General features: G+C 47.2%; 2 protein-coding genes across 5 annotated transcripts in view; both read right to left on the reverse strand.

Moving 5' to 3' along the window:
- Positions 1–1,817: 1,817 nt before the first annotated feature.
- PI16 (peptidase inhibitor 16) lies at positions 1,818–13,362 on the reverse strand. 2 transcript variants are annotated; one of them, XM_048826926.2, is made up of 6 exons: positions 13,157–13,362; positions 7,865–8,083; positions 6,925–7,034; positions 5,856–5,944; positions 4,097–4,891; positions 1,818–3,680 (listed from the first exon to the last, which is right to left on the reverse strand). In XM_048826926.2, the coding sequence occupies exons 1-6, from the start codon at positions 13,307–13,309 to the stop codon at positions 3,541–3,543; spliced, it is 1,506 nt and encodes a 501-aa protein (XP_048682883.2). In that variant the 5' UTR covers positions 13,310–13,362; the 3' UTR covers positions 1,818–3,540. The 2 variants fall into 2 exon arrangements, with proteins under 2 accessions (XP_048682883.2, XP_048682884.2); XM_048826927.2 differs by lacking the exon at positions 13,157–13,362 and adding an exon at positions 9,796–10,016.
- Positions 13,363–16,251: 2,889 nt separating this feature from the next.
- Positions 16,252–27,255, reverse strand: part of C21H6orf89 (chromosome 21 C6orf89 homolog) — a 34,144-nt gene continuing 23,140 nt past the window's right edge. For all 3 annotated transcript variants that reach the window (XM_048826695.2, XM_075121856.1, XM_075121857.1), the window contains 5 exons: positions 25,514–25,668; positions 25,069–25,208; positions 23,508–23,634; positions 22,390–22,513; positions 16,252–21,653 (listed from right to left, as the gene is read on the reverse strand). In XM_048826695.2, the coding sequence (XP_048682652.1) occupies positions 21,568–21,653; positions 22,390–22,513; positions 23,508–23,634; positions 25,069–25,208; positions 25,514–25,668 (632 nt within the window). In that variant the 3' untranslated portion in view covers positions 16,252–21,567. The remainder of the gene's footprint in view (positions 21,654–22,389; positions 22,514–23,507; positions 23,635–25,068; positions 25,209–25,513; positions 25,669–27,255) is intronic.

The following is a 27,255-nucleotide window of genomic DNA, read 5'->3' on the forward strand; positions in this document are numbered from 1 at the left end:
CTTTAGCCTTGCCCTATGCACAGATTAAAGGTTATAGGCCTGAAAGGCTCTTCCTGGTTTACCCCTCTCTAGTAGCATCTGGGCAACACCCTGGTACTTTTACCGTAAGAAAATTGTAATAGCTAAATCTGCATTTTGAGGGAGGTCTCACTGCAGATAGGCCAAGGCTAGATTTTGTATTGGACATGGCTCAGCAGCTGCTCTGTGGGCACTTAGCCTGCACTGACGCCCCGTACAAACCAGGTCACTTGGGCACCAGCGTATTTTTAGCTGATACTTAAATACCTCTGATATTTCTGATTAAATAAAGCACTCAAGTCTCTGTAGGTTTGTTCAGCAATTTACTTCGAAGTGGTCCAGTTTCCGCTTGTATCTGAACCACTGCCATCTGCTGGCCACAGCATAGAACAGCTGGTGCCCATGAGTGACCTGAAAACCCCCCTCAGGCGCCTTCCTGTTATGTAACTGGAGTTTTTGATATAGGCTAGTTTTCTCTTTCTTTAATATCTCGCTCAGTGCAGCATGAACAGAGCAAAGCAGGGCTCAGAAGGATCAGGAAAAGCAAAAGCCTAAATAACAACATTTACTTACCCATATTACACACATCATATAGGCTATTATACATTTAACAGCTTTCAGCTTCACACCGTAAAGTGCAATGAAGCTGATCCACTATTCCTGTTTGCAAAGCTGCTCTGGTTTAAATGTACAGTCAAACTGCTGCCGGGGGAGGGTGGAATTTGCATGTAACGTCTTTGTTTATTTTAAAGACACACACACACACAAAACTTTGGCTGTAGCACTCTGGAGTTGTGTAATTCCTTTGCTGCTGGACCACTCCCTAGGTCTTAAAGTGCTGCCATAAACATGTCGTGGGAGCAATACAAAGTCCTCCACTGCAGGAGCCGAGAGCTCCATAGTACCATAGGCAATAATGTAATGGAGGCCCTGATTCTGAAATTCAGGACAAAGGGCTGATCCAAAGTACTACTGTTTTTTAGAGCCCCATTTTAAAATTAATTTTAACATAAACTAATGAACCATTTACTTGTAAATTCTCAGAAAATCCATTCTGTACTCCAAGAGCGAGTCCTCTGTTATGCTGAGTAGGGTACAGAGTGTTCTTTGTACATAGCAAAGTGGCTGCATCCCAGTTTGTGGTGAAAAACTCAGCTCACCTTTAACTATGGACCGGTGAGCAGCATGGCCATAAGACACGACAGATGTACACACGGTTGTGACTATACTGAGAGGAAGGATGGGCCAAGGGTTAGGTCGCTAGGCTGGGATGTGGGAGTCCTGGATTCAATTCCCTGCTCTGTCACAGACTCCCTGAGTGACCTTGGGCACGTCACTTAGGTCCTCAAAGGAATTTAAGTGCCTAACTCCCACTGATTTCAGTGAGTGATATCTAGGAGTGAAGCACCTAAATATCTTTGCGGATCCGGGCCTTTGTCCCTCTGTAGCTCAGTTCCCCTCCAGGAACAGAGGATAATAGCACTGCCTTACTTCACGGAGGGGGGGCTGTGAGGAGAAATACATTAAAAGATTGTGAGATGCTCACAAATGGTGGGAACAGAGGCCATAGAAAGGGATAGACAGAAGGTCAGTTACATCAGTGGGTCTCAACCAGGGGTATATGTACCCCTGGGGGTACGTAGAGGTCTTCCAGGGGGTACATCAACTCGTCTAGCTATTTGTCTAGTTTTACAACAGGCTACATAAAAAGCACTAGTGAAGTCAGTACAAACTAAAATTTCACAGTCAATTATTTGTTTACATGGCTCTGTATACTATACACTGAAATGTCAGTACAGTATTTATATTCCAATTTATTTATTGTATAATTATATGGTAAAAATGAGGAAGTCAGCCATTTTTCAGTAATAGCGTGCTGTGACACTTTTGTATTTTTTTTGTCTGATTTTGTAAGGAAGTAGTTTTTAAGTGAGGTGAAACTTGGGGGGTACGCAAGACAAATCAGACCCCTGAAAGGGGTACAGTAGTCTGGAAAGGTTGAGAGTGACTGAGTTACATGTTGTGCACACCCCCACTCTCATAATGCTCGGGGATCCTGAAGGAAATGAACAAGGGACTTTGCCTCATTCCTAGCACTACTGCAAAGGGATGGACCACAGAAGCCATTTCTCTCTCCACTAAGAAAACAGCCAAGAGAGTCTTTCACACGCACGTTACCAAGCTCCCAGCCGCAGGACTCCATCCGCCACTCAGTGAAACATGGTACGCTCCAGCGTGATGGTTTCAGAACAGCGTTTATTGAGAGCAGGACCTCATGGGGTATTGGAAACAGTGTCCCTTGTAGCTAAAGGGTTACAGGATTCACGTCAGTCCCCACCTCATCTGTTAGCAAAACCAAGGGATGCTATGGGTGCTAAAAGGTTCGTATCAAGTGTCATCTTCCACTGGATCTTAACTAGACCACCTGAGGCTTGTCGTGTAGTTAACACACCTTTCTTGGAAACGTAAGATACATGGAGCAGACACGCAGAGGGGAAACAAACGTTAATGACACATATAGTGAAAGCTGCTCTATGGTAAGTCATGCTTCCAGTGGATAGCCCCTAGCAGAATGTGCTTTGAGCTTCATCACGCCACCTAGTATTTGCTGGGTCAGGTTCCACTGTGCGTGTAAGATACATACACCATAGGCCAAGATCTGTATCTAACTTTAATTACGTTGTACGCTTCAGGCACTCAAGAGAAGCTAGTCTAACGACATACCACAAGATACAGACGATGCCCACAGGAGGTTTATAATGAGCCACCCCCTCCTCTCTAGTGCAGAAGTATTTTTTCCCCATGCACAACAAAATAAGAGCCTTGCCACATGGAGTAACTCTGGAATGGGATGCATGCAATGGACCGAGCAAAACTGATGAGCAGGGTTCATTTCCTGGCTCTCCTGAAGGGGCATGTGCACTGTAGACATAGTTGGTGGAGGAAGCGAGAGGAGTTTAGATAGGGTTGTACCATCCATGTCTCTGCACTGCCTTTCATATAGGATTTGTAGGAAAGGACCTCATAGTCCTACAAGGATAGTAGATCATTCATCGTTTCCAGTGAGGAGGGCCATGAAGCGCTGAGCCTCCAGACTGGTGGGGATCCAGGATCTTCAGTATGAAGGAGTCCCATCTCTGAGTCAGACTGGAGTAGGAATTATGGAGCTTCAGGTTAGAGTTAGAGCTCGGGGAGGAAGAGGCACCAAGGAATTTCCCCTCTCTTCACCCAGCTGCTCCTGCCCCTTCGACAGATGAGCTGGGCACTTAAAACTTAGCTACCCCCCTTATATTGGTATCCAGGGATAGTGGGGTCTCAGCAGTGCTAGTGTAACAGAATGGCCACTGCGGTTTGCCAGGCACCACTGAGTATAACTGGATTGGAGTGGACTTAGCCAGCGGCAAGAAGGCCCAGTAGGGGGTCTTCACCTGATTGATATGCCCCACATGCAGCAGAGCAGCGGGACAATCAGTACTGGAGGAGAGTTTGAGGCTAGGAGCACAGGGGGTCGAGGCAGACCCTTCAGAGGAGAAGGCCTGTCAGCAGGGGCGTGGCCAGTAGGAACAGAGAGAACTCCAGAAAGTTGCTGGTGGCTGAACCATTGAGCTGGTCCAAGTCTTTCTTTGTGGGGCCCGTCATCAGCTCTTCGGTCTCTCTGGCACCTGTGTGCAGAAAGGAAGGAAACCTGGAGTCAAAGCGGAAGCCACAGGCAAAGGACTGGCCCAGTTCACACTGCTCCCTCTGCGACATGCTGCCACATGGGCACGGATGATGCATAGCACAGAACAGCAGCACAGAGCTCCTCAGAAGGCAAGACACAGCTCGTGACTGCTCGTGGGTTAGTGGGCAACAGGCCAAATCCATGCTCATGCTTCACGAACCAGGCAGCTCAGACAGCCCCTGATAATGTTAGGGGACACAGTGCAGGGGAAGGTGCGGGGAAGGGCGTCGGTGCTGTGTGGGGGAGGAGTTTGAGGGCCAGTCTCCTATTGTTTCCTGCCAAGTGCATTTATGTTTCTTTGTCTATGTCCTTTACGTCCAAGATGGGACAGACAGACTCACTCCACAGCTGCCTTACCTGACAGGGCGGACTGGACAGTGAGGCTGTGTCTCCCTGCGGCCTTGGAAGGTGGTAATAAGTGCAGGAGGGAGGTCACCTTAGCAGTGGCGGGTGTTGACTTTAGGGCAGGTGGGGGCTGCTTGGTATCGTCCAAGCTCAGATCGGTTTCTGGAGTCGTAAGGCTGAAGGATGGAGGTGGCTCTGAGGAGAGGGCTGGCTCAGCTCTCACGGAGGCTGCATCAGACTCCTTCAAGTCTCCCTCCATTTCTGGAGAGGCAGTCGGGCTGAGGGTTGACTCCAGGTCTAGCAAGAGCACAGCCTCCATGGTCACCAATGGGGCACCAGTCTCCTCAGAGTCCACTTGCATTTCTGGAGATGTTTTAAGGTTCAGGTCTGAGGTGGGCTCTACGGAGGATGTTGGCCCAGTAGCCTTGGTGGGGTGGGGCCTTGTTGTTCGGGTGGGTGGTGGGCTTCTGTTCATGGTGGTGCTGGCAGGTGCTGGCCTTGTGGTGGGATTTGGCCTTTTTGTGGTGGTGGTGGTGGTGGGTGCTGGCCTTAGGCTAGTGGTGGTGGTCGGGCTCGTGGGGGTGGGTGCCGGCCTTAGGCTAGTGGTGGTGGTCGGGCTCGTGGGGGTGGGTGCTGGCCTTAGGCTAGTGGTGGTGGTCGGGCTCGTGGGGGTGGGTGCCGGCCTTAGGCTAGTGGTGGTGGTCGGGCTCGTGGGGGTGGTGTCCGTGGCGAGAGCTGGCCTAGTGGTGAGGTTTGGCCTTGTTGTCCTAGAGGATGTAGAGGCCTCTTCTGAGTCTACACTGGGTTCTGATGAGAGACAAAGAGGGCTGTGGGTTACCACCAGCTTCACTTGGAGCTCCAGTCCCCCGAGCAGTGCCAATGAAAACCCAGCAAAGGAGAGCTGGAGAAAGCAGGGGCAGGTGCTTTCACTAGGCTCTCGGGGAAACACACCCCACCTCTCTGCCCCTTGGTGGGAACTGAGCTTAGCAGGTAGCCCACCGGACGCAGGGACACCCTTTTTTCCGGGCAGGTCCCAAGATTTCATTTGTTTTCAGACCTGATGTAGGGAAACGCCACCCCTCTAGAATGGTACTTCCTGGCAGCAGGGGTCCAGGTGGTTGCTATTGGGATAGGAAGCCTTTCCCATATGTCACCAGCATGAACATGGCCCAGGTTGAAAGACAGTGAGTCGTTCCTGTTTTCTGGTGGCTGAACAGTGGAACGAGCTGGGGGAGCTCCCAGTGGACAGAGCTTCCGCCATGCACAGGTGTCTGCAGCAGAGACGCGAAGGACTGCATGGGCTGCAGAATGTGAAAATGACCTACCCCGAGGAGTGGGTGGGGGGGGTCCCATCAGATCAGGACGAGGCACATGGGCAAGGCAGCGTGTGTGAGGGAAGCTTGCTCTGTTGCTGCCTAGGCTATGCCTGCTCTGTAGATAAACACAGGACTCCAGTCCCAGGTCGGCCAATCCAGCTCCTTTTTGACAGTACTAATATACACTTACAAAAAGCAGATTCACCTCCAGGGAAAGCCCTGGAATCCCAACCCTGAGACCTAGGAAAACTTTGCCGGCAGGGCTGAGGAAGTGCTGGGTTCCCCACATACAGCCAGATTCTACCCCCTTACTCCTGGACTAGCACCTCATTCAGAAGCTAACCCCACTGCTTTCAGGGGGATTGTCTCATGGGTGGAACCTGTCCCCCCCCCCCCCCCGCAGTTTTCTGGCTCGTCCAGTGGAGACACTGGCTCCTCTAGTTCCCTTCACGTACCGCAGATTGAATTCCTACACGTATAGCCCTCGGGGCACTTGGAGCACGGAGGTCCTTCCTTGTATGGCTTGCGACCTCTCACGTTGCCACTGGAAGCAGAATATGCCGATGAAAAGAGAACAGCCCATGACAACAGAGAGGACGAATCCCCTCCCCATCTCAAAAAGGAGGGAGATTTTTAATTCAAATCAGATCTTGCCAAGATATAAATCAAGGGTCATTAAAAAAGCGAGGGGGAGCTTTGACTGTGCTACTAATGGCACCTGGGCTTACGAACACTGTCTAGAGGCCTGAGCCTGAGCCCGGGAGCCTTTCCATTCACTTCAGTCGTGTTTTGGATCAGGCCCTTAATAATTATTACCGCTGCTCAAAAAATGACCCCTCAGTTTCCTGAACATTCATCGTTTTATTTTGCCTTTTTCCATTAAAATTTCCATGTATATTTCCATAGGGTTTACCAGACTGGGAACACTCTGATCAGCTCTGATAGTTAGCCCTTGTATTTATACAGCCCTGTCGACAGAGGACCTCAAAGACCCCTATACACATCCGTGAAGTACATTGATGTAAATCTTCACGAGGAACTCCATGGAGTTAGTGGCATGACACCAGACTGAGAGCAGAATCAAGCTCATTTTCTCCATATCACAGCTGGGAAATATGAGGCACAGAGAAGTTAACAGCCAAATTCTCCTCCTAGTGACACTGGTATAAACCCAGGGTGCCTCCGTTGACCTATGTGGAGCAACTTTAGATTTACAGCCCTGTAACTATGTGGCTTTTCATGACCCACCCAAGGACGCACAGTCCATGGCAGCACCACAGATAGAGCCGAGGACTCCTCTGTCCCAGACCTGGGCTGGATTTACAAGATCGGCCTCTCTTTGTTGCCACAGGAAAATGACAAGAAAGGGCTTTCTTGGGATTGGCTTCCACGCGTTACCTGAAAGCAAGGTAAGCAGAGCCTGGGGGAGGATTTTCCTTCTCAGCCCGGGAGTGAAGGTTACGATAAGTAGATGTGACAGGGCCCGGATGGAACCAGAGCAGCCCTTGGTAAGCGCGCACTCACGGGGGATCGTAGTTGCAGACCAGCAGGTAGAGGTCAGGGTCTTCGACGCCATGCAGGGTTTTACAGAACTGCATCCCACAGCCAACCCGCTCACTGTTTGCCCAGACCACCTGAAGCAAGGGAGGAAGAGAGAAGGGTTACGTCTGTCCGCACAAGGCAGGAAGAGCACAGATGGGAGACCATGAGACACCCTGCCTGTGAGAAGAGGTTTAGACGATGAGTGTGTGTGCCATATGCGTCAGCTCAGTCATCACCAGGATTTTCTCCCCTGACCTCCAGAGCTAAAGCATGAACCACTACAGCTTGGGCTAAAGGACCAACTCCCCGAACTAGCAGACTCATGGACTCTGTGCATTTCAGAGTTACATCTAAGCGGAGTCAGGCCTTGTTAGTGCTTGGATGAGAGACCCCCATCAACAAGTCTTCTCTGTCGAGCTGGACACAACCCACATGCTCCTGAATTATGGTGCTGTTCATAATCCAGATCTGAATTTTGGAAGAGGCCCCTGTCTTTTACTAAGCCAAATGAAAAGTCCAGATCCAAATGTCCCGGAGTAGTGGAGAGTTTAAAACATGGAGCTTGACCTGGATCCTAATTCTGAGGCCAGAGCCCATCTGCGACAGGGACTTGAAAGCCACACCAGGCTCGCTGAGTGACCAAACGGTGCAGCATTAAAATACACAAATGACTTTAAAGACTTATTTTCCCCTAAAGGGAAACTGTTCAGCAGGCCTGTTATGATCACAGCAGCTCATGATGCCCACACAATTGAGGCATCCATGCTGAATAAGAATCAGTTCTATCCTGGCCAGCTGAGATTCTTATACTGGGCCCATCACCATGGTATTGAAGCTCCTAAACAATATTTCTACGGTGGGTCAAGTCCCAAGCACAACTCCCTCCCAGGAATCCAGCCCCTCATGCCCTGTAGCCAGATACCTGGGTGTAGTGGCCACACATCTGTCCTACGGTGCACTTGGACGTGGTCAGGTTGTAATGCTCGTGCTCGTTGTACCACTGCTCCAAGGCCATTTCCACGTCCATCTCGTCTGTAATGGCAAAGAGGTTCTCACCCCGCCGGCCCCGCTCCTTGTTGTGGCCCCAGATGCACTTCGCTGCATAGGCTTTAGCAAAGGCTTCCAGGTCGGGAGCCCAGCTCTGAAACAAACACAAAGCTGCCACCATCACAAAGCATGAGGCCGGGTCAAGAATTGTCCATCTGGATCGAGTCCTTCCTCACATGGATGAAACACTCTGACACGCTGAGAGACACAGCCTATCCCCTATCCAGTGGGGCCCGAGGTTAGAACCTAGACTCCTGGGTTCTGTTCCCAAGCACTGGTAAAGGCTATGGCTCTCACATTTTCCATCTAGATTAATTGATAAGATTAAAGATTAAGGGCCCCGATCCTGCAATTGGATCTGTTACCAAAGCCTTTGTGCCCAAGCAGAGTCTCCTGGGGGCTCTGTGCAGACATAGTGACATGACACTTTCCACAAGGCTGCGGATCTGTCGAAGCACAGTTGTACCAGCTCTGTGGTATAGAAGCAAAACATGGGTGCTGAGTGAGGCTGAAGACCCCCAGAGTGACACTTCCGATTCTTATCATGTTTGTCGGCAGGTCCATATTACATAGTAGGACAAGATCAGAAATGAGGATATTCAAAGCTCAACCCTGCACCCGCCAGCGCTGGCTTGGTTTCAGCAGTTTTCTTGGTGTGTGTGGATTATTACAATGGAAGACCAATGAATTCCAAAGTGTGTTTACCAACAAACACCGCTACAAGGGATCACATGGGCTTCAAAAGCTTTGGTTGCGCCATAAGATTGCCAGTAATAGGCACAGACTGAATATCCAGCCAGACCACCTTGAGGATCTAGCCAGAGATTGATCTGGGTGGCGCTTAATCTGCAAGGAGGCCGTGTTCCTGGGATTTGCCATGATGATAATGATGGAGTCCCCCTTAGGGATGCAACTGCTGAATTGGGGTTTTAGGATGGGGTTTTAAAGGGAACCCAAGGGCATTAGCTGCTCAAATTCCAGTGAAATTCATTGGAACTCAGTATCTAACCTCCTTAGGTTCCTTAGAACATACCAGCCTAAGGCAAATGTGAATATAAAACACTGGTTGTCAATGGACAGTAATAAAATAGCAGCCGTTCTACAGCCGCTTCCATCCCTGGATCTCAAAGCACCCCTACCCAGTTAGGAATTATCCCTGTTTTACCAAAGGGGAAACTGGGGCAATGAGCAGCGTGGTGACATTCAATGTCACAGGGCAAAAAGCTGGGAATGGAACCCAGAAGATCTGGGTCCCTTGTTGGAACCGCTGACTGCAATGAACAGGACAAACTGTGGGAATGCATGGAGAGAGGGACATGCCCAGTTCAACAGCTGTGTAAGGCCAGAGAACAGGAGCCAGCGCACACATCTGGTAACCTCATCATTTAAACTTGACCGGAGACTCAGTCTGACAGCTGCCTCCCAAGTGATCCCTCCAGTGCCCGGACTGACAACAGCTTCTTGTCCAGCTGAGCTCCCCTGGGCTCCATATCCTACCTAGTGGCGGTTGCTAGGTAAGAGAGGGAGATGTTTTTGCACAAGAGAAGCATTAAAGGGAACACGAAGATACAGCTGCTTGGACTTTCTTTACATTATTTAAAGGAGGCAGCAGCTTCTCTGAAATCCAACCAGCAGAGATAGCAGGGCAGGTCGGAGGAGAACCCAGACGTACAAGCCCACTGAAAGATCATGAAAATCAAAGGATGGAGCAGTGGGTGAGGAAGGTGGGTTTATCAGCTGATGGGGGCAGGAGTGGGGTGTGATCCAGCGGGGAAACCCTCAGTATTTTGCGAGGAAGGTGATTACCTTAGTTGGTGTGAGGACGATTGGACGATTCCTGGTTCACTGATTCTTATGTGTCAGAGCCCAAGGGTAGGCAGCAAGGATCACAGAAGATGCAGCCTCTGTTCTCCCAAGTGGCTCTCTGCTTACTTATAAGAGGGGCGGCGGCAGGGGAGAGGGGTGTCTGATGTGGCTTTGGAAAGAGGGTTGGCTGCAGGTCTTGGTGTGGGGGCTCATTATCCCCTCCCTGTAGCAGGGAGCTGGGTTCCATAAGCAGAGAACTAACCTCTGTGTTATTTGCTTCATTAAAAAACATAAGGCTTTGGTCTGCGTATGTCCATTGTATAACCATTTCCATGGTAACCACTTCTGCTGTCCCAAACACAAGCACCGGGTGACTGCCGATGGGCAGTTAGCTACGGGAGTAGGTGAACTCAGAAGCTGAGATCTGCTTCTTCTGAAAGGAAAACGTCCTTGGAAATCCAGAAGAGCAATGCAGACACCCGGAGTTTAATCAGAGACTCACGGGATTGTTTCTAAACTGAACGGCTTACAAAAGTTTACCATGGAGAAGCTGCTGCTGCTGGCCATCAGGTCTTTTAAGTTCTATAATAGTAAATGTAGCACGGGTGGTAAACTGTTCATGGTAAACTCAGGACAAAGGCAAGACTCTTGAGTAAACCACAGTCAAGATCAATACATTTTTCAGGACAGGATCTGAGTTAGAATCAGTGTCAAGGCGGAATGTGCTACAAAGCAGTCAAATCTGGCTTCAAGCCTTTATTTAAAACAAATAGGATTGAATGTTCTTATTGTCATATGCCTAAGTCATCATTCCATTTTTACAATAAGCAGCAGCATACTTCATTAAGCAATTTTCAAAATTGCTTAAATGAGTTAAGAGCTTGTCCAAGAGTTAGATTTCTAAAGCGCACTAATGTGTTGAGTGTTAATTGGTCTGTATAAAGGCCCCACTGGTGCACACTAAAGTTTCCCTTGTGCACTTTAATGTTTCAGACAGCACTGTATGGTTGGCTGTCGTATCCGACAATGACATCACACATTCTCAAGTGGCTGTACAGTCCAATCCTTGAGGAGCAAGATTGTAAACAGATGTCACATAAGAATGTGCAGGGTCCCACTGAGGACTTGGCAAGATGCTTGACCCTTTTTTTGATCCATTTTTCATGTATGTCTTCCCCATAGTGTTTACTGCCTTTATGGATAGTTGCTCTCCATTCAGGTCTGGCCTTGGCTTTGAAATTATCAATATTTATGTCAATGAAGGTCAGATTCTACTTCATAATGTCTTTGAAGCATTTTCATTCACCACCCCTCTTGTGCTTTCCAAGTTTCAACTCATCCCAGAAAAATTTTCTGGGGAATCTATCATTACCCAAACAGCACTGCATTAAAGTGCACCAGCAGGGTCAATTAATGTGCAGCACGCTAGTGTGTTTTAGAAATCACACCCCAGTAGAGCACATTACTTAAGCCTCATTTTAAAAAAATGAATTAAGCACTTAGGAGGCTAAGTCCCTTTGACTTTCACTGAGATTTAGACTCCTAAGTCCCTTTTGAAAATGGGACTTAGGTGCTTTTTAAAAATTTCACCCCTGAACTAAAATAGTGTCAAATTAACTTGGGTTCTGTCTACACAAAACGAGTTTAGTTAAATCAGTGCAAACTGTGTGTGCTGGCAAGGCCTAAAACAACCAGGTCATGATTAGAGGTGAGGGCAGAGGAGGGTAGTTTTCTTGTCCTGTGAATATTTTTGAGATATTGAAAAATTTTCCTATCCCGAAAATAGGATGAAAATCAAAATCCCAACAATTTTCACAAACCAAAAATCCTCCCAAAAAAATTGGTTTGGGTCAATGGAACCATTTCGTTTTTATAATTTTGAAACATTTTGTTTCAATTCTGACCTTTTAAAAATCTTCTTTTAACTTGAAATTTACTAAAATTTCAAAATGAACATTTGTTTCAAATTGAAAAAATGAAAACTTTTCCCACCAAAATATTTTGGCATCACAAGAGTCATCAAAATTGATCCTGTTTCGTGAACAGTTTTGGTTTTGACAAATTGACATTTTTCAGTGCTCATCAAAAAATCTCCAACCGACTGTAGTCATGATAAAGAACCCGCTGCAAATTTGTCTTTAGCCAAAGAGGTAATGCAGTCCAAATATCAACACCTTGCACTTTATGTAGTACTTTCCCTCTTCAAAACACTTTACAAATAGTAAGTAATTCATCAGATATGGAGAGACATCTTACTCAAATCAAGGGGTCTAATACAAGAAGCAGCATCTCCTTATGGTTAGAGCAGGGACAGAAAGAATGAGACTCTATTTGTAGCTTAGACAAACTATATGACCTTGGGCATATTGCTTCTTCATGCGTTAGATTTTCCCTTCTATAAAATGGGGATAGTACTTTTTTGCCAGACCTACCCCACAGAGGTGTTGTGAGAAGGAACATACACGAGCACCTTGGATGAAAGATGGCCAATCTTAAGATACCCATACAGCCAAAATCAATGGTTGACGTTCAATTTTATATTCCATCCTATAGACAAAAGAGTCTATCAGTAATCACAAGTATTTATCAATGAAGTGCAACACTAAGAAGAATTCTCCAAGCTCAGTTGGGATTTTGTCACTCTGGCTGGTGAATTTAAGTTTTGGTTATTTGTTCATTGCAAGTTTGTTTACTACAGCCATGATATTTACGACACATGGTGTGTAGCCCAGTCATTGCTACAGGAGGAAAAAAGAAACAATTTTTACACTGGATCTCCAGCTAGAGTCAATCACATTTATGAACTTAAACTTTCAAAGTACATTTCATAACAAGGTTTCAGAGTAGCAGCCGTGTTAGTCTGTATTCGCAAAAAGAAAAGGAGTACTTGTGGCACCTTAGAGACTAACCAATTTGAGCATAAGCTTTCGTGAGCTACAGCTCACTTCATCGGATGCATCCGATGAAGTGAGCTGTAGCTCACGAAAGCTTATGCTCAAATAAATTGGTTAGTCTCTAAGGTGTCACAAGTACTCCTTTTCTTTTTTCATAACAAGGGATGCTCTTATTTTAAGAAGTGTAGGAGACCCTCCGCTATTCAATACGATGCAGGATTCCCTTTCTATCATACAGGAGACCTCCAGACATGCCACACCTTCCTGTCATATAGAACAGTGTTTCTCAATCTTTTGGATACCAGGCTTGCTGCCAGGCTTTGATACCGGCTTGCTGCCTTAATGAACTATATGAGTGAAATCTGAGGGACTGGCACCAGTTCATGGACCAGTCACTGAGAAACACTGATCTTGAAGATCCCAGATATGACTGCAATCAGACCCTGGGTTTCCCATGGAACACTTACCATTTTCAGCATGTCTGCAGCAGGAGGGGAGACCTGGGAGCGGAATTGGTTGTGCATCTCCACAATCAACCTCTTGTCATCATCTGTAAGGGACGAGCTCAGCTCCGCAGCTGTGAGCAATAGGAGAAGGGGAGGAAGCCCAGAGCTCAGCATTGTGGCAGTCAGTCTCTGGCTTTAGCAGCCCATGCCTCTGGCAGACAGATTTAAAGCACTTCCCAAAACAAGGAACACCCAAAGCCTGAGATTAGGGGAGGAAATTTATCTCTTTATTATAATACATTTCAGAGCCACAGGGAACACACCCATGTAATGTCATTGATGAAAAAGGAATGTTGCTTAAGGGGCCAATGAGTGAGCAATGCCCACTCCCTGAGAGCTATCGTGTGTGAAATCCTGGTATTAATTTTTTCCACAATCGTAGGAGCTCCGTTTTGGGGCCCTGCTACTGCTGTAATTTCAGTTTTAAACATTAATATAACACTTTGTGATGTGCTGTAATTACTTATGTTTATACTCCTCCCCTTTCCTTCCAGAGGATCCCCAAATGTTTTCCAAATGGAAACACCGGCTATAGTCAGGGATCATTTCACCTACCAATGAAATGCAGCCACCTCTGGGGCAGAACACGGCAGCTGTTTAACAGCAAGCAGCAACAGTACACATGCAGAAATTGTAATTCTAGGTCAGAGCGGGGTCCCAGCCATCTTGTCCATTATCATGTCTTAGAGCGGCCAGCACCTAAGGAAGGTGCAGTGTGCAGTTATGGAATAACCTTCCCCACAGAAAGTTTCTTCCTGGCCCTCATCAGTTAAACTTATGCCCTTAAGCAGGAGAGCTTATAGCCCTTCCCAAACTTTTTGGGTTGGATAGGAAGTGAGAAAAGCCTTATGAAACTGCATACGGAGGGGTGGTAAGGGAGAGTAGTAATAGCTCTATGTCTTTCATCACTATAGAATTTTGACAGCTTTCCTTGTCCCGCATCATGGCATTGTGCCAATCAGAACTCCCTATTACACTTCATGGCCCCGCCTTTTGCCCACCCCCTTTTTGGCCCTATGGTTTTGCAAGTCCCTCCTACTCTTTCCGTCCTTTCCAGGGCCCCTAGGTATCATTTTTGGAGATGTGCATTTTTGGTGCTGTCAGCCATTTTGAAAAGAATAGGGTGTTTTTTGAAAACTGTATTTAATTTTTCCTTACTGGAAGCAGTATAAATAAAGAATTTATGTCCTTTCCTCATTTTAAGAAGGAAACTTGCTTTTTACGCAGTGAGTGCTATTCTAAATACAGCTGACAAAACAATTGCACAATTTTAATAACAGGAATTAAAGGAGAACTGTTAATATATATCCATTTAACACACACACACATGTTCCCTCCCACCTTGCTTTTTTTCCTACCCTGAACACAGAAATGCCAACCTTGCTCTGGGACATTTAGGGATGTTTATGAAAAAAGTAGGAAGGAATTAGGGAAGTTACTTGGACCTCAGTCTCCTCCATCCCCTCCTGTCCTTGTCTATGGCCAAGGGGGGAGGCCTGATAGCTCAGTGGTTTGAGCATTGACCTGCTAAACCCAGGGTTGTGAGTTCAATCCTTGAGGGGGTCATTTAGGGATCTGAGCCAAAAATTGGGAATTGGTCCTGCTTTGAGCAGGGGGTTGGACTAGATGACCTCCTGAGGTCCCTTCCAACCCTGATATTCTATTCTATGTCTGCTTGGATCCACCACCCAAGGCCCAGGCTGTGTGTTGTGCTCTGACTGCCCCATGTGGACTCTCCAGGTGCTGGAACTTGTGGTTTGGGCAGGGTATCCAGCAGCACCCCAACCCATTCAAAATCACCATGGCTCATCTATTAGCAACAATGATTTTTTTGGCAGGGTCAGCTGCAGCTGTTGGCAAATTTTAAACTGATCAAGGGCGGCTTCTCAACTCCGGATCCCACCCACAGTTGTTCTTTTTGGAACCAACGTTGGTAGCACTGAGGTGCTGCAAAACAAGCACCAAGCTCCCACCCCTGTGCTGACAAGCTCGTCTCCTGCAGGGCCCATTAGGTAAGTGTGAGAGGAATGTGGCTTTCTTGTATTCAAATGCTTCAATATAGAAATGCATTGTGCAACTGCAATAAACCCATGGATCATTAGGAACAAATAATTTTGTTACATAACATATGAGATATAAAACGCACAGTGGGGTTTGTGGGTCTGATCTGACTTCAGTGGGTTCTGGATCAGGCCCAACGGCTACCGTTTCCAAAAGAAAATAAGGGCATCAGGCACCCTGATCCCACTGAAAATCAACAGGAGTTGGGCCTCAAACGCCTTGGGCTCCTTTGAAAATACCAGCCTCTGGGTAACATTTTCAAAAGCACCTAAGTGACTTAGGAGCCTAAATCCAATTTTCAAAAGCTACTTTGCTTTTACTGATATAGCTATCTATGTCAGCTGATTTTTTGCTGACACAGATATACCAACAACAGCCCTCGTGCGGTTGCCTCTTTAACCACAGTAGTAGAGGTAAGGCTGCAAAGCTTAAGTGTAGACAAGACTTGAGGAGACTAAATCACTTTTGCAATTGAGATTTAGGCTCAAATCATTTACACATTTTTGAAAATGTTACCGATGTGTAACGACAAAATATTGTCAGACCATCAGATATTTAATGCCGTATGCTGACTGCCGTCAACCTACCCAGCATACGCAGATCTCTATTATACCCTCCTCCACCACTTCTGCCACCATAGCACAGGCACTGACCCCATGAAAAAAATCGCCTCCCGCCCGCTGGCAGCCCCACCAATCAGCGCCTTCCCCTCCCACCCTACTGTGATCAGCTGTTCCGCAGTGTGCAGGTGCTGGAGGGGAGGGGAAGGAGCACGGGTGGGAAGAGGTGGGGTAGGGGCAGATCAGGGGCGGGAAGAGGTGGTGTGGGGCTTGGAGGAAGGGGTGGAGAGGGGGCGGGCCCCAGGGCGGAGCAGGGGTCAAGCACCCCCCAGGAACCAAAAAGTCAGGGCTTCTACGCTATAGCTTAAGTATAGTCACAAAACCACAGCTCTTGCTCACGACACTGTTTCTTTAATAAAAAAAGAAAAATCCACATTGGGGGAAAAGGTGCATCAATGTTTGTATTTAAATGCAAAAAGTAAAAACAATTTTTAAATTCTTCTTACATACAAAGCTGATTTATTTACACTCTTTACAGACTTTTCCCAAGTATTTACAAACTTTGCAATATATTAAATTATAATCATCCATAAAATTCCCTGCATATTTACATTCTTTAACAGCCACTTGAATGTACAGTGTACATAATTCAACAGTCTTTATGCATATATCTATAGAATAGTTTGCCCAGCATACCCCTGAGTCTTTGTAATAATGTCACAATTAACCATATTACCCCCCCATTTCCCACTACACAAAGAGAGAACATTAAAAATAAATCAATGCTCCTTTGTTGGAATTTGCACAGCAAAAGGAAAGGCCAGCACTTCTCATGTTTAACTCAACACGACAGTCCCTCAATCCTTTAAGACACCTATTTTCAGGTATTCCAGAAGAGGAGAAGAGATAGCTCTTGATAGTAAATATACAAAGAGAAGAAAGTTGAATTCTCTGAGCGGTGAAAGGTTTCTGTTCATTGGTTGCAAGGCTGCTGGAATTGCTCATTACTTGTGCTCTGATCCTGGAAAGTGCTGAGTTCCCTTATTTCCCAATGAATTAACAAGGAGCCAAGGGCGCCGCAGCACACTACAGGATCGGAGCCGATCCTGCAACCCTTCCTCACGACAGCAGTCCCACTGCAGTGAGGCAGGTCTACCTGCGTGAGAAAGGGTGGTAGGCTCGTCTTCCTCATACCGTGTAGCGCAGTTACCATCCAAATCACTATTAACTTGATTTTCTTCCCCGTTCCTCTAAGGCTGTATCTAACGCTGCAATCAGAGGTGGGGCTGCAGCTTGGGTAGCCATATCCATGCCAGCTTTAACCTGGCTGGCACAGCTAAAAAGAGCAGTGAAGGCCTGGTGGCACGGACTTCAACGTGAGCTCTACAAGCCCACCTGACATCCTGGGTATGTACTTGCATTGCTAGCCCGTGCTGAGGTCCATGCCGCCACGTCTTCACCACGTCAACCCAAGCTGCAATTAGTGTAGACATACGCCAAGACAAAGTGCACCATACGGCACACCCAGTGCCTCCCCTCCCATCTGGAGAGTGGGCACTTTGCAACAGCTGTTGAGGGAGGGGCTCGTACATGCACCAAAAGCCATCTGACTCCAGTAGGATCTTACCCTAGAAAACTCTCCAGGGCTTTGCAATGGGAGTCAGAGATTCAGATTTGCAGCACTGCACAATTCTTGTTAAAAATCAATGGGAACTGGATGTCCAGATCCCTCTAGTTTCCCACTGTTGAAATTAGGAAAGTAGTCAGACTCCTTTCTCCTGCATTCAATTACCCTGAGTTCAGAAACCAGAGAGATCGAGATAGACAGTCAGTGTCTTGGATTATCGGAGACAGGCCTTAAACCAGCCTCTGCAAAGCTCTGCCTGCCCCCTTCCCTGGAGCAGGTAGTCTTTCCTTACAGGTGAGTAAAATACGACAGTTTCGTTATCTCTGGTCATTATGGGCAAGGGCAAGTGAGCAAGTTGTGCGCCTTGACTGGTGAATTTTCACAGCAGCTTTGCAAGGCCATGGCATTCAAGGAGGTACAAGTCCATCTCCAGGCTCATACACGAAGCATTTAGGCACGCAGTGAATTTCAAAAGAGGGATGAACTAGGTGAATGGGGTTGGGCCCCAGTAGAGAGTAGGGCAAGGTGTGCAACTAGCCGCACACAGGGTCTGTTTAAGACATGTTGTACGCAGAAGGGCCCACAAATGTCGGGCAATGCTGGAGGCCACTGACACCCGTGACGTAATATACAGCATCAACGACCTGATCCACTTGCTAAGATGCCTCAGTAACTGAGAAGATGGCCAGGTTGCTCCACTCTGTTACAAACTCCAGAGCCATAGGAGCCGGCTGGCTGTTTGGGGCAACATTCAACCCTTTCTCTACTAAGTCCTCGGTTTGGGGAGATTGCAAGAATAGAATTGCCCTTCCCCACCTCTCAAGCCTGTTACTGCCTTTGGAAATGCTGCTGCCTTTCTGGTTGGGAGAAGTTGTGCCCCCAAGACACAAACGGGGTAGTGGGTGGGATGGGACCAGTTCTTGCCGGCAGTCATCAGACTATCTAGCCTGGAAAGAGTTGACTAGGAGCTGAAATGTTGACTAGGAGCATGCTGCATCTCAGCCTCACCAGCCTCATTCTCCTTTGGCCTTATCCACACAAGAGTTCAAACCCTGACAGCCATGCCTGTACTGAATCACAGCAAAGTGCTAACGCTATTTTCCTGGCTGCCAGAGACAGAAACCATGCTACAGACCAGGGCTTTGTACTCTAGTGCTGATGGGGCCACATTTGATTCTTCAGTATCTTAACAAGCAGAGTAAAATCAGCCTCCTCCTGTTTTGGTTTAGCAGCTAAGTCTGCCTTTAATGTCTTACAGCTCTTGGAAGCAGAGGAGAAAGCATACTGGAAGTGTAAAAACAAATGATGTAAATTCCAAAGGCAGTGAGGTTTGGACATGTGAGCACTGTGTCTCCTAGACACAGCTCTGGAAACTTAAGCAGAGACCAAAAGTGCACTTGGAAAGCAGATTTGCAATCAGGACAGATTCCCCATCCTCTGGCCAACTGGCGTAACGCTCTGCTAGTTGTGTTTGAGCTGGGGAGGAGCCATTTTTATGGGTGCACGTCTGTAGAGTAGACATAAACCAGCTTTAGAACCCACTGCTTGTTAGAGAGCCTGACAGCTGATTTCCCTAGTGGCTGATTTCTTGTCCTTCCATAAAGCCAGGGAGCCGCATTGGCAGTGACGGGGGTCACAAAACACAGGCATTTAACCGACTAGTGGCAATTTTCTCTGCAACTTTTTACGAATCACATTCACAGACACTTAGAAGCAATAGCAACACTAACTCACTCATGATCTTAACACCGAGTCCAATACAGCCCCTGTGCGTGTCTCTCATTGAATGCTCAATAAAAACGGAGCGAGACAGAGGGAAACCTGGGAGCTGATGAGGTAACCTTGTTAGCCTCCAAATGTAAATTGAGAAGCTGCCAAACTGTAAATAGCATCGGTCCCTAATTTGTGTGTTTAGGGCATGATCTGTCTGCCATTGAAATCAAGGGTAACTTGCACAGGATCCAGTCCTTCAGAGGGCTACACGTGTGTGAGAGCGTAGGGTGTGCACACAATCACTAGTATAAAACCCACCAACAAAAATTAGCAAACAATAATACTGGGAGTTGTACTACCCTAATTCCCTGTGATATTTTGCTACCAATTAAATTAGACCTTTATTGGTCAAAGCCAACTAAAATAACCCCCACCCTCTCACGTTCTACTCAACCTGTTTTGTCTTTTCCCTCTTTAGGGACTGATTCTGCAAACACCCCCCCAGAGTAACTCATTAGCATTATGCATGTAGGGAAGTGTTTGCGGATCGTGCCCTTGGATTATAAATTCTTTTGGGACAGTAACTTTCTTCTGTTTTAGCTTTGTAGAGCACCCAGCAAAATGAGGCTCTGATCTGGACTGGAACCTCTAAGCATTACTGTAACAATTAATACCAGCAGCAGCTTCACACCCATTTTCCAGCTGTTAAAAACTTGCAAGAGGGTGGAGGGAAATTGTTCCACTCCGTTCTTTTAATTGACCTAAAGATGTTTACAAATGAAAAGATTCTTGTGTCTCATAACATGATTAACTTGCTTCAAAACAAAAGAGGCTCTCACGATACCATACAAACAAGTGAGAGAGTATGTCCTGAACCGCAGCCCAGGGCTATGACTTCAGTCTGACACATCTGTAAGCCATCGTCCACAGCAGGAACAAAGACCCATAGGATCAGGCTTGGGAGGAACGGCCGTAACTGCAGCCGGCACATGATGAAACTGATCCTCTCTAAAGGCACCGGACAGGGGAGCACACAAGCAACAGGAAACCTGCAGAGGAAGCTCGGAAGGGACTCAGGAAAAAAATCAACATTCATTCTGGAGAGAGATGGAGCTTTGGGGTCTGGAAGGAGTTAACACACAAATGACTGGGGGGAAGAAGGAACTTCCAGGTAAACCAGATCCTAAAAGCTGCCCTCATTTAGGTCCTTCCCATACTGGCCAAGGAAAGCAAGCCAGCACATTTCAAACAAGAGCTGCATAGTATATGCAAGCAAGATTTGTGAGTAAGGTGCTGGTGCCGTTTGCCTCGCCAGTGTAGACAGGGGCCAAGATTTCAAAGGAAATCAGTGATTCTGGGTGGCCAACTTGAGACACCTCAAGGGAGTCTGATTTTCACAGGGTGGGTGCTCAGCACTGTCTGAGAGTCAGGGGGCTCAAGATCACTAGTCACTTTCGAAAATCTTAACCAGGGGTTTCCAGGTCAGACCCAGGTGGAGCCATGGGGGAGCACGGGTGGTGCAGTCCACTCATCGATCTGGAAGGGGAAGCTTATGCAGTGCTTCCCCGCACCTCAGCCTGGCTCTCGCCAAAGCTCTTGCACTCTCAGAACCCGGACAGCCAAATTCACGCCGGTATTTTTGTTAGAGGAGGAAAAGAACATAGGGACTATTTATTGGAACCAGCAATGCTCTGAGGCTGCCATAATGCAGAAGAGGCCAATCACAATGAGACGGGGGGGGGAGGAGGGGGGGGGGGAGGGTTAAAGAGCTTCATTTGATACAAGAACGCTGCTGTGTGTGGCAGTCTTTGCAACCGGGCTGTAAGGCCCATTCTTTTCCTGTGGCAGGGAGCCAGGCCTGAGTCTGTGAATGGGGGCTGTGGGGCTCATTCTCCTCCTTGTGGGGCATGGAACTGGGTTGTGATGTGGGGGGAGGAACCATGGAACATGTCAGTCATATGTCCCCTTGACAGAGCTGCCCCAATAGACAGGCCCAATGTTACCTCTCCGGGATGAATGCACCGGAGGGTTTCAGTCACGGTTTCGCCCGCTCTGGGGCTCCCTGTGAAATTCTAACAGTGCAATAGTCACAAAGGACACAAGGAGAAGCTTGTTCTCGGAAATGCATCCCCCTGCACTCAGGAAAACAAACGTGTGCACCCCCAGGGCTTACCTGAGGGGGGCGATCAGTGCAACTGCCTCTCTCCCAAGGTACGTCGGAGGATGGGCAAGTATTACCTCGGGGGCCAGGGAAACGGTTGCTTGAAACACAAGGCCTCCGACATGGTGGGCAAAACTGCTTCCCCGAGATGTTTCAGCTGCACCAGTTTCATTGCTTTTATACACCCATTTTCTTGTCCCCCTCGTGCATTCTTCTCGCACCGGACTGGACTCCAGCTCTCCCACAGTTCTTAGCTAGAGGATCCATCGCAAATGACTATGGGCTCTGCTCCTCTGGAGTTAAAGCTCATCTTCCAGTAATCCGCGCTGGCATAGCCTTTGGGAAACACAACAGGAAGTAGCATGAGACGGGCCCACGACTGGTTATTGTACTGGACAAGCTCAGACACCACTGTGATAAATATGTAGATGGAAGAGAAGCAGATCAGGGCCTCCATTTTACATCTCTATCACAAGGCAGTACCTTCAGCAGCACCCTGGCAGGGCATCAATCAGAACAGACTCAGAGGGAATGGGGCGAGTAAGTCATCCACACCATTTCCTCCAGCATCCTGGCTATTCCTGAGTGGTTTCCTCTCTAAGCAATCACCTAACCTGACCCTGCTCGTCTTCGGCAACGTGACAAGACAATGCTTTAGAAGGGACTTGATATATGCAGAGAAAATGTTAATGAACAAGGCTATGAAACTCCTCTGCCTGCAGGACCTCAAGGGAAAGGAGACTCAAATGATCCTTGGAAATCAGTGGGGGCTTGGCCAAGAAAACAGTGAGAGATCAGGACTTAGGCATGAAGTTACGTAGAGTATCTCAAGGCATTATGCCGCTTCTGCTCCAGGTCATAAACTGAGCCCTCAAAGGGGCTGAGGAGTAATTTTTCTCTCCCGCTACATGAGACAGCTTGGCACAGTTGGTTGGGTGCAATGATTTGGTGCTGGAAGTAGATGCTCATCTCTGTCGGAGGCACTTGGTACAAGACACAATCGGGATGAGGCGCCTGGCCCTGCTTCGGGAGGGGATCACCTAGGTCTACTCACTGCAGTACTGGAACTCACCAAAATCCCCAGCTTCCAGCTCCACCGACAGAGTCCTGCAGTGTCCTCTGCACTCCTTGGAAGGTGCAATATTCAGGGTTAGCTGGCCGCTTCCAACTGCAAACAGGCTGTGCAGTCCGTGGGTCTGTAACAGATGGGAAGGAGGAAAGATATAGAGGAAGGAGCTTCAACACCTCTCCCTGTCCTTTCCGGGCACGGCTCAACCCAGCCAGTGGCTGCTGTTTAGAGGACTATTTATTACGGGGTTATCAATATGAAATCATACCAAATCCAAGGCCCTGAAGGCTGCTGATGCCCCTCTTCAGCTATACAAAGCAGCACAGCCCCACCACTCCTCCGCACTCAAAGGAAAACAAACAAGACAAGGAGGAAAAATGGGCCCAGAGGTGGGAGAGAGAACGGGCAGAGGCCTAGAGTGAGGGGATACACTCAGGAGCACCCATCCCTGATCTGTGCCAACAAAAAATGGTCGGGAGCTACTGCATTAATCCAACTTCACAATCCTCCTCCTAAGTAGCTATGGGTATGTCTACACTGCAATTAGACACTCCCTGCTGGCCCGGGCCAGCTGACTCAGGCTTGCAGTGCTTGGGGCTGTTTCATTGTGGTGTAGACATTTGGGCTGCAGCCCAAGCTCTGGGACTCTCCCACGTTTAGGATCCTAAAGCCTGGGCTCCAGGGCGAGCCTGAACGCCTACACTGCAACTAAGCCAGCTGACACAGGCCAGCCGCAGGTGTTTAATTGTAGGGTAGACAGACCCCAAGTCAGATCCTTATTTTACATATAGGGAAACTGAGGCACAGAGCAGTCAAATGACTGGCCCCCAAAGTCACAGTGAGGCAGGAACAAAACCCAGCCATCCCAACTTGCATTCCCTAAGCTTTACTCATCAGACAAGAATCTCCATTTCCCAGTGCGCTTCGGAAAAGCAACTGATTGCACTGGTGGGTGAAATGTATTCCTTTGCAGAGCACTGGTGTACAGGCCAAGTGACATGCGAGCACCTCCTGGTACATAGGCCTTACACTGGCTCTCTGCACGTGGGTGACTTCCCTGTGTTAAGGCAGTCATGTACCTACACAAAAGAGGAAAGCATACCCCGGGATGGATGTCTCACCTTATTCCCTAACTCTGGGTTGTGAATGAGAAAGCAGCTTTCCAGGGAAATTGCCTTTGGGAACGCCAGCAAAGACAAGGCAGGGAAAAGTTCCTGGAGAATCTGAGTTTTATTCAGGGCTTTGTTCCTATAAAACATATTAAAGAATCACTTTATAATAATGCTTAGCGCTTATATAGCCTCTGTCCAACGTCAAAGGTCTTCGCAAACATTCATCCCCGACACTCCTATGAGGTTGGTAGCTACATATTATTAGTCTCATTTTATAGATGGAGAAACTGAAGCACAGCCAGGTGAAGGCTCTTGCTCCCACAGAGTTATTATCAGAGTTGGGATTAGAACTCATGACTCCCCAGCTCCTAGGCCTGTGCCCAGGTCACACCATTCCCTTACACAGTGATGCATATTTGAACAGGAGGTAGGATACGATGAGTGGGGCTGTAGCCCACGAAGGCTTATGCTCTAATAAATTTGTTAGTCTCTAAGGTGCCACAAGTCCTCCTGTTCTTTTTGCGGATACAGACTAACATGGCTGCTACTCTGAAACCTGTAAAAATATGGTGTTGCTTCTAGATGGGACCTTATCATGCTCCTGTACTGTGTCAAAGCCTTGGACAACTGTAGCCCTTTAGCACAGGTCACAGACATGGTCAACACAAGCTGAGGTCCCTGACACACTTTAAGACCCTAGATAGTTACATCTGGAATGTAGATGGTTCCTGAAACTCTGATACCCAGGTTTCCTTCGGACTGAGATCAGATTATACCCAAGAAATTGTATCATGCGACCCAAGTTCAGCCTGATCTTACTGTGAGGAACAGCACACAAAGTCCCAGCATGCAATGCTCCAACTTGATCAGAGGAGCCTTCCACATGGCTCAGGATGGAGTATTCTGCATTGAAGCCAGCATAAGAATGTAAGAACGGCCCTACTGGGTCAGACCAAAGGTCCATCTAGCCCAGTATCCTGTCTTCCGACAGTGGCCAATGCCAGGTGCCCAGAGGGAATGAACAGGTAATCCTCAAGTGATCCATCCCCTGTCGCTCATTCCAGCTTCTGGCAAGCAGAGGCTAGGGACACCATCCCTGCCCATCCTGGCTAATAGCCATTGATGGACCTATCCTCCATGAACTTATCTAGTGCTTTTTTGAACCCTGTTATGGTCTTGGACATCACAACATCCTCTGGCAAGGAGTTCCACAGGTTTACTGTGTGTTGTGTGAAGAAATACTTCTTTTTATTTGTTTTAAACCTGCTGCCTATTCATTTCATTTGGTGACCCCTAGTTTTTGTGTTATGAGAAGTAGTAAACACTTCCCTATTTCCTTTTTCCACACCAGTCGTGATTTTATAGACCTCAATCATATCTCCCCAGTCTCCATGGACTGCATTTCAATTAGTGGCAAAGGTGGGCTAAACTCTGCTTTTATCTTTTTTGGCCAATCAGCTTTAACCCTCAGGCTCCTGAGAAGTCATCAATATGTTTTTGAACTGGGCAGAGCTTGGGTACCCCTGGAAAAGGGTGGCATGCAACTTCCACGTGTTTTGTCTCAACTCACCAGGGGAAGGCAAATGGAAACATCTGTCTTGGAAGGCAGCGCCAACGTTCAGCTGAATTCTCTTCTATTGTGATCTCTGTCAATTCCGGGTACTGGGACTGAAAATGCTTCAGTTCATCATAAGACAGATACTGCCCTGTCTTAAACAACAGCAAAAGAGAAAGATCAGCAGTGTTAACCTGGCTATTTTCTCTCCCATTTCCAATTCCTTGCATCACTTCAAACAGGGACAGCCCTCTGGGCTTTGCATTTTAACAGGGAGAGCAATTAACCATTGGAACAATTTATCTAGGGATGTGGTAGGATCTCAATCACTTTAAGTCTCCAAGAAAACATGGGCTTAATGCAGATATCACAGGGTGTGGTTCTCTGATCTGTGTTACACAGATGGTTAAGACTATATGATCACGACGCTCCCTTCTGGTGTTAAAAACATACACATTACCTTGATTAAGAGGGGCTGAGGCCTCTGGAGGTTTTCTGATAATTGTCCTAGATCAGTCACTACCTGGAGGCTTTTAATGGCAGCACAGCAAGAGCAGTTGGCAGGAATCTCAGAACCATTCTGCCTGCAATCTAGTCCCCACCAGTCATGGCACTCTGGAGGAAAAAGAAAAAACAAGCTTTATATCAGGATGAGTCAAATGGAAAGGTAACGGAGTCCAAATTATACACTCATTATCTCCTAACCCAACACAAAATATTGTCAGATTACTGATGACATCCAAGGTTTATTAGCTATTAAAAATAATTAATCGGGCAAGCTTTGTTGGAGTCATCAATGTTGCTTTTAATAGACTCTTTTTCCTTTGGTGTTAGAGAAGGCAGTGAATTGATGTTTTTGGAGACAGGGTCTTGGGGCTGTGCATGGAAGAGCTTTATGGAAATTTCTCTTTGTCTGTAAATCTTTGAGGAATGTGGGCTAGATTATGCCATTACTACAGAAGTTTGGGGAAATCTGATGGGCCTTTATTATTGTGCGACTAAACTGAAACAAATCCACAAAGAAAACGTTTGGATTGCTCTTCTGTTTAAAAGACACCCAGAAGACAAAACTCAGTTGTCAGGTTACAAATGTCCTTACTGGGGTCATTACCACACCTTAGACTATGACAATCAGCTGCCTATTTACTTTTTACCCAGCCCTCAGCTTGGGCAGGTTCCACTTGTGTCCCTAGGCCAGTTTCTATTATACAGTAGCACAGTGCTGCTGGGACTTGGCTGCAGAGCTTGCAAGGGAATGGTCTGGATTTAAACAAGATAGAAACTCTGCGGATATGTATCTTTTTAAAGCATCAGCATTTTTATTTCTATCTGGTTATGTAATTTTTTTTAAAAGATCAATTTGGGTGCTCAACTCTTAGCAGATCCCAGTCAGAAAGGAGTCTGAGTTATGGGCACGATCTGAGTTATGTCGGATGGATAAATGGGCACAGAGAAGTTAAGGATTAATGCCCCACTGACTTCAATGTTCAGGGGTCCATCCAATTGTAGGATCAGGGTCTCAGCTGGTAAAAGCTATGGTCCTGATTATACAATTTGATCAGTACAGGGAGACCCTCATTTATACCTTCATGGAGTCCCAGTGAAGTCAACAGCACTCCGCATCGGTGCAGGGGACTTCCCACACACATCAGATTGCAGAAGCAGGCAAGGCTGAGTTAAAGCAATACAGAGCCCTACACACACCTCACATGGTGCCCCCCCAGACCTGCTCCCAGCCTGTGGCCCTGCCCCCTCCTTAGCGTGCTAGCACGTTTCAGAGAGAAGACAAATGGAGCACGTCTCTTGGAGCTATTGTTTCATGCCACCTGCAGACTCAGACAGACATTAGTGACACTTGGATGTGAAGAAACACTTGAAAATGTGATCTAAGAGGGCTGGCAACATTTGTAACAAAAGCAGAGATTCTCATCTCATGTAACTCCAACAGCTGGGATCCCAGATACAGGCCTACAGTGCCTTCGCTTTAATCCAGACATGTGATTTTCAAAGTCACCTGGAGGTTTGGATGGCCAGGAACTGGGAGCCCAAATCCTTCAGATGGCTTTAAAACTCACAGCCTAAGTGTTTCTACAGAACGTGCATCCAAACGATTGGAGACTTTTTTAATACTAAAATCAATAAAAAATAATAAGCTCCCAAATGTGAATGAACGCTGGAGTTATTACATGTAACAGGTTATAT

The sequence above is a fragment of the Caretta caretta genome, chromosome 21, assembly GCF_965140235.1.
Source record: "Caretta caretta isolate rCarCar2 chromosome 21, rCarCar1.hap1, whole genome shotgun sequence".
In the NCBI taxonomy this organism is placed as follows: domain Eukaryota; kingdom Metazoa; phylum Chordata; order Testudines; family Cheloniidae; genus Caretta; species Caretta caretta.

Bases quoted from the DNA above. Each gene is read 5' to 3' on its own strand.
- PI16 (XM_048826926.2), bottom strand. From the start codon at position 13,309: ATGCTGAGCTCTGGGCTTCCTCCCCTTCTCCTATTGCTCACAGCTGCG. The intron at 4,892-5,855 runs GTACGTGAAGGG...GTCTCTCATCAG, and splicing joins GTGTAGGAATTCAATCTGCG to AACCCAGTGTAGACTCAGAA. The intron at 3,681-4,096 runs GTAAGGCAGCTG...TTCTGCACACAG, and splicing joins TGTCCAGTCCGCCCTGTCAG to GTGCCAGAGAGACCGAAGAG.